Source organism: Coptis chinensis, chromosome 5 (assembly GCF_015680905.1).
Source record: "Coptis chinensis isolate HL-2020 chromosome 5, ASM1568090v1, whole genome shotgun sequence".
Lineage (NCBI taxonomy): Eukaryota > Viridiplantae > Streptophyta > Magnoliopsida > Ranunculales > Ranunculaceae > Coptis > Coptis chinensis.
In genome coordinates this window covers 87,474,352-87,488,373 of record NC_141460.1, presented here as the reverse complement: position 1 = coordinate 87,488,373, position 14,022 = coordinate 87,474,352, and the positions used below count along the sequence as shown (strand labels likewise).

General features: G+C 37.1%; 1 protein-coding gene, 2 long non-coding RNA genes, 1 other non-coding gene and 1 pseudogene across 6 annotated transcripts; 4 read left to right on the top strand and 1 right to left on the bottom strand.

Moving 5' to 3' along the window:
• Nucleotides 1-606: 606 nt before the first annotated feature.
• On the top strand, nt 607-7,851 carry LOC147499739 (E3 ubiquitin ligase PQT3-like). 2 transcript variants are annotated; one of them, XM_086561527.1, is made up of 15 exons: nt 607-1,116; nt 1,238-1,337; nt 1,536-1,605; nt 1,693-1,862; nt 1,966-2,036; nt 2,360-2,425; nt 2,522-2,627; nt 2,720-2,871; nt 3,356-3,520; nt 3,602-3,904; nt 4,029-4,070; nt 4,294-4,549; nt 4,690-4,794; nt 5,446-5,521; nt 7,237-7,851. In XM_086561527.1, the coding sequence occupies exons 1-15, from the start codon at nt 951-953 to the stop codon at nt 7,720-7,722; spliced, it is 2,334 nt and encodes a 777-aa protein (XP_086417653.1). In that variant the 5' UTR covers nt 607-950; the 3' UTR covers nt 7,723-7,851. The 2 variants fall into 2 exon arrangements, with proteins under 2 accessions (XP_086417653.1, XP_086417652.1); XM_086561526.1 differs by having other exon boundaries at nt 5,443-5,521.
• Nucleotides 7,852-8,056: 205 nt separating this feature from the next.
• On the bottom strand, nt 8,057-9,509 carry LOC147499738 (late embryogenesis abundant protein D-34-like; annotated as a pseudogene). The gene is made up of 3 exons (XR_015197032.1): nt 9,033-9,509; nt 8,536-8,772; nt 8,057-8,349 (listed from the first exon to the last, which is right to left on the bottom strand). The product of XR_015197032.1 is annotated as a late embryogenesis abundant protein D-34-like (transcript).
• A 207-nt stretch (nt 9,510-9,716) lies between these two features.
• On the top strand, nt 9,717-11,166 carry LOC147499736 (uncharacterized). The gene is made up of 3 exons (XR_015194529.1): nt 9,717-9,946; nt 10,366-10,555; nt 10,630-11,166. It is a non-coding gene; the product is annotated as an uncharacterized LOC147499736 (long non-coding RNA).
• On the top strand, nt 10,292-10,373 carry LOC147499737 (small nucleolar RNA R38). Its single transcript, XR_015197262.1, has one exon. It is a non-coding gene; the product is annotated as a small nucleolar RNA R38 (small nucleolar RNA).
• A 295-nt stretch (nt 11,167-11,461) lies between the features above and the next one.
• LOC147499735 (uncharacterized) lies at nt 11,462-12,958 on the top strand. Its single transcript, XR_015194528.1, has 2 exons — nt 11,462-11,809; nt 11,939-12,958. It is a non-coding gene; the product is annotated as an uncharacterized LOC147499735 (long non-coding RNA).
• Nucleotides 12,959-14,022: the final 1,064 nt, after the last annotated feature.

Sequence of the window (14,022 nt, the reverse complement as noted above, 5' to 3'; positions counted from 1 at the left end):
CGGAGCAAGTCCAATGGATTGCCTTGCTAAAGACCATATAACACCCCAAAAACCAAAATGTCATTCCAATGAGACTGTTAGAAGGCTCTTAAATTTGGTTGGTATGATAAACTTAACAAATTTGTGGCCTTGTCTGGCAGCTGCCATAATAAATTTTGGGAGATTAACAACACAGTTTATATAGTTCATGTGTTAAATTCCGACGGACGGCATAAACTGTGTCGTCCGTATCCATTTACCACTTCAAACGCACAAAAGAGCAATTGAAATGAAATTCAAGTTTTGGTATGCCATATTTGGCCTAGCAATATAAAAACCCTGCTCTCTTTAACCAACCCTCCATTTGACTTGCTCTCAGAGGTATAAATTTGATAGAATAGCCGTATTTCACTGCTACAGTTGGAGAAAGTCTAGTAGAAGAGAAAAATAGACGAAGGCAAGTGATTACTGAATAGCCTCCCCCATATGCCCAAAGATTCGTTTCTTGTGCTTGGGTCCCACGCAACCTAATAAAAAAAAACAGAAACTTACTCCACCGCCGAAAAACACGGTTTTAACACGTGTCTATAAAACCTATATATCCCTTCCCTCGTCATTATTTTCCTTGTCCTCAAATCTCCATCCCTCAATTTAGGGTTTCCATTTCCCCTTTTAGGTTTCCCCTCAATTCATCATAACAATTCCTCTTGCCCGATCGGTTCTTCAATTCGCTTCATATCCGAGGTTGGGGCGTGAAGAATTGGACGCGTGGAAAAGCTTCTGAAGAGTTGGGAAATTTCGAAGAAGAATAAGAAGATTGGGGGATGATTTTCAATCAATTGTAATAACGAGAAGAAACAAAAAAAAAATAATACTTGTAATAAATTGTTTATATTAAGTATTTTTTTTTATCTGTTGTTTTTTTTGTATTAAGTGGTCAAATTTGTGCAAATCATCAACATTAAAAAAAAATGGCAGTATATTATAAGTTCAAAAGTGCAAAAGATTACAACACAATGAAAATAGAAGGGCATTTTGTATCTGTTTCGATTTTGAGACAAAAAATATTCGAAACGAAGAAGTATGGACAGGGTAAAGATTTCAACCTCGTCATTTCTAACGCTCAGACTAATCAAGGTTTGTTTCAATCAATTAGTCCATATTTCGTTTCAATCAATTAGTCCATATTTCGAATTAGTTTATATACACCTTTTTCCCATATTTTGAATTATTTTATATACACCTTTTTCTTTTTCAGAGTACCTCGGAGAAGATATGTTGATACCTCAGAATACTTCTGTATTAGTTCGTAGGATTCCTGGACAGCCTCGCTTGCGCGGTGTCGTTAACCGGATAGAGTACGAGCTTATACCTTTCGTTTTAATTCTTGCTGCCATCAGTTATGGTTAACCAATAATGTCATTTATATATTGTCATTACAATTTAAATCAAGTGTATATTTGTAAACAGTACTTAGATTCATATGGCACAGCTAGTTTAAGCTAGTTTAATTATCAGTTTTGTAATACCCTTGCAATTTTTTGGTTTTACTGCAGGCCTAAAGTTGAGAACAATGTGGAGCGTGAACAACCTGCAAAGATTTCTCCCCCTCTAGTCATTCGATATGTAAGGATTAGTTAATATATTCTGGTGGTTCCATTAGTTAAACTCACAACAACTTTTTGAATGATGTAATTTACTTGGACCTTGCAGCCTGAGGAGACAGAGGGGGATGATTTTGGGGATGATTTGTATACCACCCCTGACATTCCGCCAGTTCAATCCAACAAAATGGTGCTAGACACCCTTTCTTCTGATAAAGCTGACGAGGATAGCAAGATTAAGGCTTTAGTTGACTCATCCGCCGCCTTGGACTGGCAAATGTGAGTCTTCCTGAATTATGTTGAATGCGTGAAGCATGTACATTTAATTGTTTCAGGAGGAATTATTGTTGTTTTATGCTCATCCTTTACAATTTTGTCACAGGAAACCTCAAGACATTAATAGAGGCTTTGGAAGGGGTATGGGTGGGAGAATGAATGGGGGACGAGGATTTGGTAATCTTCTGATACTTGTAATCTGGATCCTTATCTTTACATGATTTTGCTCTTGATCCAGGAATTGCTCTTTCTTTTAGTTTCTTTGGTTGTTGTGTACTTTGAGTATTTGACAGTTTGCCGTGTCTGTAACATTGAATTTGATTGTGTGTGTGGCCTTTACTTTGTATTGTGGGTATTATAATATTGTTTCTTGTGTTTGGTATGTTTCTTCCATTTTGGGTTACCTGTTTCTCTAGTAGTTCTTTTTCCCAGTTAAGCACTTATCCCTCTTTTTGCTTTTCCCCAATTGAGTCTGAAATACCCCACCTGCTTCTTATTAGGACAATTCGGGTTCGAGCGGAAGAACCCTCCTGAAGGTTATGTCTGTCACAGATGCAATGCTCCTGGTATGTCTAATTGTCTACTCTCATATGACTCATTATATTGTCTCTTCAAATGATATAGTGACATAACGGCCTCATTGTCAAAATTTGATATCTCAGGACATTTTATTCAGCATTGCCCTACCAATGGGGATCCTATTTATGACAGGAGAGGGGTGAGAAATCTAATTTCAGGTGGTGAAGTTGCTGTGCTTAAGCCAAATGAGTAAGCTTGACTTCTGTAACCTTTGTTGTTGGTACTATTTGAAATGATTGCTTGGTTTGGAGATTGATATGAACTAATTCAACTTGAAACAGGACTGCTTTTGACAGAGTAGTTGAAGGATTATCTTCTTCTGGTCGGTCAGGTTGTGAACTTCCACCGGAGCTCCACTGTCCATTGTGCAAAGAAGTAATGAAAGATGCTATGATGGCAAGCAAGTGCTGTTTCAATAGTTTCTGTGACAAATGTAAGTATTGAGATGGCTTTTACAATTTCGTTTTATTCACTTACATTTATATTATCACTTTCCCTACTTGGACAAAGATTATTTCGAGTCCTTAAAGTAATTTTTACCTACTTTAATCAATATGAAGAAGAAAATGCGTTTAATGATTATATGAATTTGTGTGTTATACTGTGATAATTCTAGATTGATATCCTTTGAATGCTTGTGTGTTCCATTCCTAGCATTTCCTACTAATTTTAAAATTGATAGGAATGTTAGAAGTTGTTTTGGTTATATGGAGTTGAATGAAAGAGTTGTGTCTTGGTCATTTGAAAGGATGGGCAATGATTGTTTTCTTCAATACTAGTGACGCCTTCCTTGTTTTTGTTTAATGAAAGACCTCTCTTGGTCAAATTTCTATTTCGTGATTCTTATTTTTCAAATCTTGTCTGGTACATTGTGCCTATTATCTCTGAAATTTATTAAGTTCATGAACTATTTTCAGGTATAAGGAATCACATAATCTCAAAAGCAGCATGTGTTTGTGGGGCGAGAAATATACTTGCAGATGACCTTTTGCCTAATAGGACTGTCAGGGACACCATCGACCGCATTTTGGAGTCAAATAACAATAGTAGCGGAAATGCTGGAAGTGTTGTACAGATTCAAGGTATGCATATTGTTGATGTGCATTTTGGTGCGATTGTCTGTCATAATGATTAGATAATCTAATTATTTTTGCATTTTTCAGATACAGAGTCTGCTCATCGTGATATGCCAAAAGCCCCATCACCTAGTATTTCTGCTGCCTCCAAGAGTGGAGGAATTCCACCATCTGTGAAGAAAGACAATCCTGAGATGGAGGAGGCTGCAAATGGTGGACAACCTGTGGCTAATCCCATGCACCAGTCACTGGAGAAAAGCAGCATTGCCAAGGATGCAGATTTGTCTGAAGTAACGCTTGACGTAATATGTGAGAAGGAGCCAAAGTTACAAGGAAGTGCTTTGCGTGCTGAAGAGGAAGTGCAGCAGAAGCTGCCTACTGCTGAGGCAGGTCAGTCATTTATTTTGCTGAGTTGTTTCTGCTTTATATATTTCCTTGGAAGATGGGAGAGGCTTGAAATTATATTTTAAATTGTATATTTTTGTACTGACATTTTCTTTTTTCTATGTTTCAGGAAAGAAAAAGAAAAAGAAGAAGACTCCATTTCCCGTAAATGGTTAGTCTTCTTCATCTATTTGTTGTTTGAGTAAAATAATTTTTGAATCCTTTCTACTTTGATGTGATGATGAAAAATGTAGAATATCTCTGAAAGAAGTACTCTAATAGTATTTAATTATGACTATCCTTATGGATAAGTAGGCAACCTAGTTTCACATGTTTTTTAAGGGCAAATGTGAATCCCCTTTTTTTTAATTTTCTTCCAAATCTGTATTTTGCAGCCGCAGAGCTGCAGTGGAGAGTATCTCAAAATTTTGCAGCAGAAAACTATATGATGCCTCCTGCTCATTCAGCATATAATCCGTACTGGAGTGGCATCCAAATTGGTATGGATGGGTATATGGCTCCTCCTTACCCTGTTGCAATGCCTTACATGGGTTATGCTCCTGGTCCTTTTGATGTTCCTCTTGGGGGTGTCTTTCCACAAAATGCTTTTGGGGGCCAAAGATATCCGATGCCTGCTCTCCCACCTCAGAGGTATGCTTTGATATCACCTGTTTCCTACCTAAAACCCTAGGTAGTACTAGGTATTTATTTGGCAGGCGGTGCTGAGTACTCAATTTTATCATTTATAGATAATTCATTGTTGTCCTAACCTGTTTGTAAACTTATTTCAGAGATCCAAGCTTTAATCCAATGCCCTCAAGGATGATCAGAGAGGAGCCTGAGGCACGAAAAGCTGACATAAAAAGAAAACGTGAAAAAGACCGCCATGGGCAGAGGTACATTACTACTGTAGACCCCCTCAAAAAAAAAAAAAAATAAATCACATCACAAGGACCTATATTATATTCGATATGAAATGTGATCATTTTTTCTTTTATGTCAGATCCATGGTTGAGATCTGATTTTATATGATTAAGTGGCAGAGACCTTAAGAATTGTAGGTAGTTAGTTAATTTAATAAGAAATGTTAGACTAGGATGTTTGAGATTGACCATTCATTTAAGTTGGATGGGTAGATAATCGATAATAAGAAGAACAGGTTTGATAGAGTGGTTAAACGTAGGGGGTTCTGAAAATGATTTTGGTTTTTGAGATTTCACGTTGTAGTTCTGAGTTCTGACATTGTGATCCTAGGTTATTGCCTGTTTCATTCCATTGCAAATTCGCGATCCTTTGTAGAAGGCCTATGACAAGAGTCCACATTGTACTAGTTATAAGGCCTTCTGTATTTGTTTCAGGCCTTAATTTATATGAAGGCATACGTGGGGTATTTTGGGGATTGTTGCATAGATGTTCTGTGGAACATCAATCAATAATAGAAATGCTTATAAAAGAAAAAGGAAAACAAGAATAACTACAATATTGTAATTTAAGTTTTATTTGTGCTTCGTTTTGTATGAATGTAACTTTGATCTTTTCTGCAGCAGGGAATGTATTGACGATTGGGAGTGTCGGAGAGAACTAAGCAACAATGTGGAGATTTCTTCACAGAAGTCAAAATCTGTATGTCCCTGTTATTTGTTTGAGCTTTATCTCTATTTCTTATATGCATTGCAGGATATTCATAGCAACAAGAAGATTGATCGGAAAAGATATATTTTTAGTTTTGTAAAGAAAACAATGTTCTTTTCTTTTTTTGGATTGAGTTTTTGGACTCTATTTATTCCTAAACCTATTATTGCAATATTAGGTCATTATGAAGTACTTAAACTACTTCTTTGCAACCTCCTTTTCCTCATTTTAGTGCTTGAACATGCACCCAAGTACCACAGTTGGTGTGGTACCCTGAATTGTTTCAGTTTACTACACTTTATGAAAGTTGTGCAAGATTTGATGATTTGTACATTATGTCAAGTACTGTGAGGTCATGTTAGCACTCTCGGCTGTTACTCTATGTTCACTGCAAGTCCGAAAGAGTGTACTGAATGGCCAATCTGTATGACTTGACTACTAGTGAGAGTTTATACCAACAAACTTGGAGTGTGTTGGGAATTAACCTCCAACTACTGGTTATATTTATTCTAACTTGTTCTTTTAAGACATGAACTGAAGATGAATGATGTTACCGTGAAAGAAAGTATATGCACAAGTTACAACCTGTATTTTCCTTCACCGTTAGTTTTGGAGGTGTTTCTGGACATCCTTATTGAGTCAGTACCCAAGTCTGTTCCGCGTCTAGTAGAATGTGGTTGTTATATGTAATGTCAGGGATAGCATGGACTCCAATCTGGTAGCCAGCTCTATGGTTAACTTGAAGAATACAGGTTTCGGCAGAAATTAGACATCCGTACTTCAGGCCGAGCTGGTGAAAAATTAGACTTAATGGAAGACAACAGTGCTTTTTTCTTTCCAGTTATATATTATTTAAAAGAGGGAAGGAAAAAAAGATAAAGATATTACAATCAGGTTAAAAACTTAAGCCTTTTTTAGTGGAGGCTGCCATTGCGTGTTTGCGGTTGTAATATTTTATGAGACGATGCTGCATTAAGCATTGCTAGAAGAAGCTGCTAATCCTTCTGAAGTTTAAATTCATAGTTTTGCAGTTTATCGGGAAAAAAAAATCATAGTTTTGCCAATTGAACAATCCCTATTATGTTATTTAGACATGTAAATTGTACTTCAGAAAAGTCGATAAAAAGAGCAATTAGCTTTTTAGACACTTTAACAGATTCTGGAAAGTAGAAATGTAAAAGGTCGCAAGCTACATTTCTGAGGAAAAGTAGCTTCTTCGGTAATAGTGGATGGTATGCGTTAAGCAACAAGGTATCATGTATTAAAATGTGCATGATTCTTGTGCTTATCTAATCCGCTGGCTTAAAAGAGTACAATCAAGTTCGTCCGGTATTGTTTATGTCGATTGTCCAAAACTTATGTTTTGGACTTTGGTTATAAAGTCCGAAGAAGTATCCAACCCAGTAAGTTAATGGATCAAGGTCCAGCAAATTTAAGCATCAAATAAAATTACCTATTTGTGCATGGTAGAAGCGTGGACAACATTTGTCATCAACCACCGCTTGGGGTTGTTTCACTTGTATGCACTTTAAATGTTTATCGAAAAATAAAATGCACTTTAATTAAGCTTTGAATCTTTAATAAACTAAACAAGTTCAGTACCATATTATATGCACGTATTGTTTGTTTACTACCATTGTAGCTTAAATGTAGCAAGTTACCCATAGTAGTTTTCGTATCTTTTATAATGCTGGCTTTTGGTGCAGAGGATTTTGTCCCAAGAAACAAGCCATAACAACCAAATCAAAGACACACATGTTCGTCAGAGGCTCCCAAGAGAAACTGAGTATGCTAGGCAAGGAAAGAACAGAGCAGATCATTACCAAGACAAGGAGAGTGAAGAGTATGCTTATCGAATTGGCGTTCAAGAAGGAGACGACAAAAGGAGAAAGTCAAATAATTACAAGGACTCTGATCTACCAGCTTCTTCAGCTCATCACAAGCCATTGTCACATGACAACCGCAAGACAACATATTCAAGTGGAAGAGGGACGAAGAGTGTTGCAATGGCAGAACTGGATTCTAGTGATGAAGAAGAAGAACGACATTTTAAAAGAAAGCGGCGCACTAGTTACGAACCTGAAGAAGAAGTAAGGGGTATTAGAAGCTCAAGAGAGAGACCTCGAGAAAGAGGCAGAGACTATGAACGAGATTATGAGCGATCCCGAGGCCTTAGGCAAAACTGTAGGTAGATTTTTGGGGGACTCAAGTTGCAAGGCCAAGAGTGCCATGATTTGTACGAAATGTTGGAGCTAGTATTGTAATAGTTACTCCCAGTGAGTATATTTTTGTAAATAAAAATTTCAGTTTTCCCTCTATAACGAATTTATTGGTGGTTATTTTATTTCAATTTGTTTACATGATTATTGGAGCTTACAATACTTCACATCAAATTCAACGTACAATGTGAAGTTGTGAACTCGTTATCCCGAGCTTCCCAGTTCAAGAAAATGACAAAATTGCTACTTAGCTATTCACCGGTGAGTACTCATTCCAGTTTCTGAAAGTCGTCCTTACGTGGGTGCGAGGAAGGTGAAAATGCCATGATGCCATGTAGTTAAGTGAGTCAAACGCTGGTGTTGGTTGATAACATTCACAGCCAACTAATCCACAACTATAACTACGTATTAACATATCAGTTGCATATGATAATCAGATCAAGTACTTTTCTGGTTAATCCTAGCAGCTGTTGCCACCATGTCTGCCACTCCATGCGAATAATTTGTCATTCTTGGATTATGACTCCTCTCTGCAGTCATCACTGCTTCGGCATCTGCTGGTGTCGCCTCTTTGTGCCTAGGCATCAGTTCACTCACGTCCTAACCAAAAAAAATTCTATGCATTACAACACTAGCTAACAACAAATTATGATAATATTAATAAAAATAGTATCACAAAAAAAGTCTCATTGGTGGCGGTGATACGATTCAGTGAGCTAACTCAGGGTGCTAGCAGACGAGACAAGTCATATGGTCGCGATATTATTGGGATCAATATTGTAGTACCAACGAAATATCAGACAGCTTGGTCTGGTCTTCAATCCTTGTCACTTCTTTGTTGCGCGCTGCTGCGGATTGAGCTTCTTCAGCTACACCGCCAGGTGGGACTTCATTTCGTTGTGTTGCTCGCTTCTCAGCTTCTTCAATTGCTGCAGCGTAACTCTCATCTACTGGTTTGTCACGCACTGTTATTGCCGCAGCTTCCAATGCGTGTCCAATAGTGATTGGACCTTGCCCTGGTGGTTATTTTCCAATAACCTGTTCCAACAAACTTTCTAGGTGTGGGAAAATTAAAAAAAGAATAAATTTTTTGAACTAGTTAGTAAACTGCACACTATTTTTTCCATGATTCCGTTATTTTTTAGTCAGATTAGGAATCATCATTAAACCAACTGGATCCTAAGTGAGTTTCAATATTAATTTTTGTAGTGGCGTTGGGATATAGGTAAAATTTGTACATAAAAATTCAAGCCCGACATACAATTGGGTTCAGCTCGTAATCAGAAAATAATGCTAAATGGAAAATTAAGCAAAACCTGGCCTGCAACCGACTCTGTAACAACACGGCGCCCGGAAACATTAGTTCTATCAACCTCTACACCTTTGTCCCATGTAAGATCAGTGTGACCAACAAGACCTGTTCGTTCGATTTTTCTCGGCAGCAGACTGCATGATAGCAGCAGGTCCATCTTTTATAGTTCTGCCAAGCACATGAGTTTCAGTTGATTGCATTAGAGCAGCATCTCGTGGAGCAATTGGCCTAGAAGCCAGTTCGCCAAAGACGGCAAAAACATCACCATATTTGATCGGTTCTTACTCGGATGATTGAGGTTTTCGTTCTTGCCCTTGGCTCATTTTGGTGCTGTAGTTCAGATTCTGGTGGTATGTTGGGTCAGAAGTGCTGGTTTGGACGATTCTATTGATTAAGTTGGTGAAGTGATCGATACTAGCTGTGTATTTCTGTAAAGGGCATAGACAAATGTCAGGAATGAATCTACTTGCTAGGATTGACAAGTGGACATTGCAGTTCAATTGGCATCAAAGACAATGAATACTGAGTAGTTGAGAATGCTTCCAGTGACCGTCAGCCCCTTTTTTTCTCTTAGATGGACACCTCAGCTTTTCCAATGATTCGGCAGGACAAAATTTAAATACACGCCCTTTTGTAAGCATAAACAAACGAACGAACAAAAAAATTGAAGAAAGAAAAAAGAAAGCCTATCCTCCCCAAACTCTCCCTCTCTCCCAAACAAAGCGATGGTTGCCATTCTGCTAACATCTCTCAAATCTCTCAAGACGTCTCAAAGTGCAACTAAAATTTTGATTTCACTACCAAACTGCAATGGTTTGTTTTTTCAACAGTGTGTCATTGACAGCTCTCACTTCGCTGACATCCATCTTGCTAGAACAGTTCAAGGTAAGACTACATCCAATCTTATTTTCCCTAGAAATCGTAACTTCCGACTTTTATATATTAGAAAGTTACAAGGAGTCGTCACAATGCATCATCAATGCCAGAAATAAGACCGATCTTCTATGTAAGGATATATTCTTTGCAAAGCCTTATTAGATCTAATCTTTTTTAGTTTACAATAGCAGAGGCAAATGACGAGTTTTATCGACTTGAAATGAAAACTCAATCAAATAAATTGTGTTTTATGAGTTTTAGGTGAATAGGAAGAGCTGATGCCTCTTATCTTTCATTCTGTTTACATTTTTTTTTTTAAAATTAGGTTGTTTAACTAGATATGGGTTTACAGGAAAATGTGTATGATGATAATAAGAAATAAAACAGTTATCCCTGTCTGATAAACAGTGTTGATATTTCTAATGCAGATGCAGATGAAGATGGAGACGAAGATGAGATAAAAAAAAAGAAGTAAATAAAAAACCGGTTTGGGTTCGGATGGGTCTTCCTCTTCAAGCCGTATTAGGAAAGAGATTTTGGATGCGAAATCAAGAATTCAGGTGGTGATTCTGCTTATTATGAGAATAGTAAAGCTAAACTTGATCAGCTTTCGCTCCGGTAAAGTTTAGTTACAATTAACAAATTTAGTTTCATTTAATGTTTTTGGGTATTCATTGAGTTATGTTTTCCAGGCTTATGATGCGTCGAGAGTGAATGTGTCAGGAATTGGTAACTATTTTAATGATAATTCGATTTATGGAGTTGCGGCGAAGACGGTTGGTGTGAAGGTTCAGAAAGTTGTTGGTCCGGAAGTATCGGCTTTACTTGATCATGATAGTGACATGTTTTGATTTGGTTCGGATGTGGAGGACTTGGAAGAGGATTTTGTTGTGCAGGCAAATGTTCCGGAAGAAGGAGAGGGTAGTATGTTTGGATGAGAAGATAAATTTGAATGAAGAGTGCATAGTAAGCAATGGGCGTGCGGATAATGTTTTTCAGGGCGACTTGGTTCATGATTTGGATAGTTTACAAGAAGATATATAGCAAATTTGTTGAGGAGAAGCCGAGAGTTCGGCGTCTTTTAGATGAATAATTTGATATGGTAAATTTTTATTTTCTTATAGAAGTAATGTCAACGAGGCTGCCCAATTTTTTTTTTGAAACCATTATTCTGTCTTTTTAAAAAAAAAATAAAATAAAACAACTATAGCAACAAAGCTTCCAAATGCAAGGGTGGCTTTGTTGGTAACCTTGCATTGGAAATGCTCTAACAGTTTGACTGTTTTGTTGCAGCTCACACTTCGTGAGAGTGGAGACGGAAAGTGATAGTGAATTAAATGGTTCATTGTTGCGAGGGGACCTAAAGCCTTGCAGATAAACTTAATTTTTCCCTTAAAGGCCATGTTAAAGATGAACTGGAACTTGATGCCAAGTATAAAGTTCTCATGGATATCATTTGTGAAAATGAGGGTCAAAAATGGTGAATTTGGGGAGTCACCGCTAAGCTTGATTGGCGGTGTGTGTAGAATATGGCGAGATGTGTGATAATGATGATGATGAGGTAGTACTGGTGGAGGAAAGTAGTGGCGAGTCTGAGTTGTGGGACTGTGACTCTGTGAGACTATTGTATCTACATATTCAAATATGGATAGCCATCCAGGGAAAATAGAAGTTCCAAGGATTGGCACTCATGTAATTACTTTTCGAGGAAAGCAGAAGCTCCCAGTGGATAATGTCAAAGAAGCTCGAGGATCAAGATCTGATAAGCAGAAGAAGAAACGACATGGTGACAAATCAAAGGAGGAAAAGAAAGAAAGGAAACCAGTGAAACAACAGGGTGTGGAATCAAAGGAGGAAAAGAAACAATGGAAGGTAACTCAATTCTAACACTTTTCAATTTAAATTACTGATTTACATTTGAAAACACGATGCACAACTCTTTTTCTCTCTTTGATTTGAAAATTGATTCTATTAAATTGAATTTTTTCTTTGCTTTCACAGTGAGCAAGTGTAGAAGAAAGGAGAAAATGGGTTCGAGGCAGCTCAAGTCATCAAGTTTGTTTCAATATAATCTACCAGGGATTCATTGTCGTCCTCCGCTAAAGGGATTTTTCTTATCAGATTGATTTGAAGTAATACTGCCAACAAATCTGCGAAGAAGTAAGTCCAGTTTTATTTTATTATTAATGAAGTTCAAAACTGAAATCGCAACATGGATTTGCACACATTGTCCGTCATCACCATCCTTATTTTCACGAATTACATGATCATCAGATCGCCACTAAATGCAATTTTAATTCTAACCACCTGTCTCTTTTCCAAGACAAACTCCATACCTTATAGTGTAGAGGTGAATAAAGTGTTAATGGGCTATGACATCCTCAGTGCACTTATTAGAGAGTGTGTCAATGGTCCACAATTCACACAAATACTGGACATAGTGGTTGTTGATAGTTTTGTCTTATTTATCATTTGCCTATATTTATAGGATTGATTTTCATTATTCATTGAGTAGATAACAATAGTTGGTTGTCATCACGTTAGATACAAAGCATATATGTGTATAGACATACGGTTCACGGTTTGCTTCATTCTTACGCGTGGTGTACTGCTTAGGCTTCACACTGTCTTAATATATAAAATAAAAATAATATTGACGTGGACTGCTTAACTATTACACTGTTAAATTAAAATAGAAAGTACCTACCGTTTATAAGGTAGAACCGGAGTACCAAATCGATATTAGTCCAAACTTCCGGAATGTATGAAATTTGTAACGAGAGTTTCGGATATTTTCGAACGAGATTTCCTTTTACTCTCTGTGGATTTGTTATTAGGCTCACTAACTTCTTTATGGAAAACTATTAGGCCCATCAAGAATACAGAGAAATGCCAAGTGAATAAAGATGTGTAATTCTGTTTAGATGTGAATAAAATTGATTATTTCATTACATTTGATGAACCAAGAAACAATAAAAACAACAGAAAATGTAAAAGAAACTAATTAACGTAGAAAGAACTCAATAAATCAACCAGAAGAAGAAGGATAGTGACCAAAATCCGACCGTGAAGTCCCTGGTGGAAAACCTGACACACTACCACTTTGATCAAAATTTTCTAGCGGGAACAAATAACCAGAAAATGAAGGAGAAGTGGAAGAAGAAGAAACGGAAGGAGAAGCCATTGAAGATGATGAACAAAAGATTTGATGTAATGGACTAGGGGGGTGTGTATGAAAATCACTATAACCCCCATATAACTGTGTATACTCCATATAATTTCTCATAGCATTAATATCAGGCCTTTGAAGCTGCTGTTGATGAAAAGATGGAGGTTGAAAGAACAAAGAAGGATTTAAGGAAACTGGTGAATGGGGTGTTAGAGAATCGGGAATGGAGATTTGGGTTGGTTGTGACATAGGTAGAGATGGTTGGAGTTGAACATTTTCAGGAAAGTTGAGTTTTGCTCTGTTGCCACTGAATCTAAGAGCAGCTTCATCATATGCTCTTGCTGCTGCTTCAGCTGTATCAAATGTACCTAACCATACTCTTGCAGCTTTGTGAGGGTCTCTTATTTCTGTTGCCCATTTGCCCCCATGGTCTTTGCCTCACTCCTCTGTATTTTCTCCTTCTCTCTCCTCCTCCTCCTAAGGAACGATTCTCTTCATGAGGAATAGTTTGAGTTGCTGAAGTGGTGATTATTGTAGATGTACTTTGGTCTGTATTGTAAAAGAACAATAAATTATATTATAAAAAGAAAAACAAATACTGTTCTAAAAATACAAAATGTCAATTTTGCTAAGGTTCATATAAAGAAACAATAATAGTCTTTGGTGCAGGATAATAATACAGACTTTAAAATCATCATGGCGCATTAGTTCCACTAAACAATAAGTACATTGCTCACAACTAAACATGAAATTCCCATGGTATGCATTAGTTCAACTTAACCCTGAGTGAAAATGGTGCAAACCCGCAAATTATAGTATATGGCAAGTAAGTAACTCCAAATCTCCTTCAAAGTTCTTAATTCTATGTTCCGAATATATTTGTGAGAAATGTGAATGTTTGCCTCCCTAGAATCCA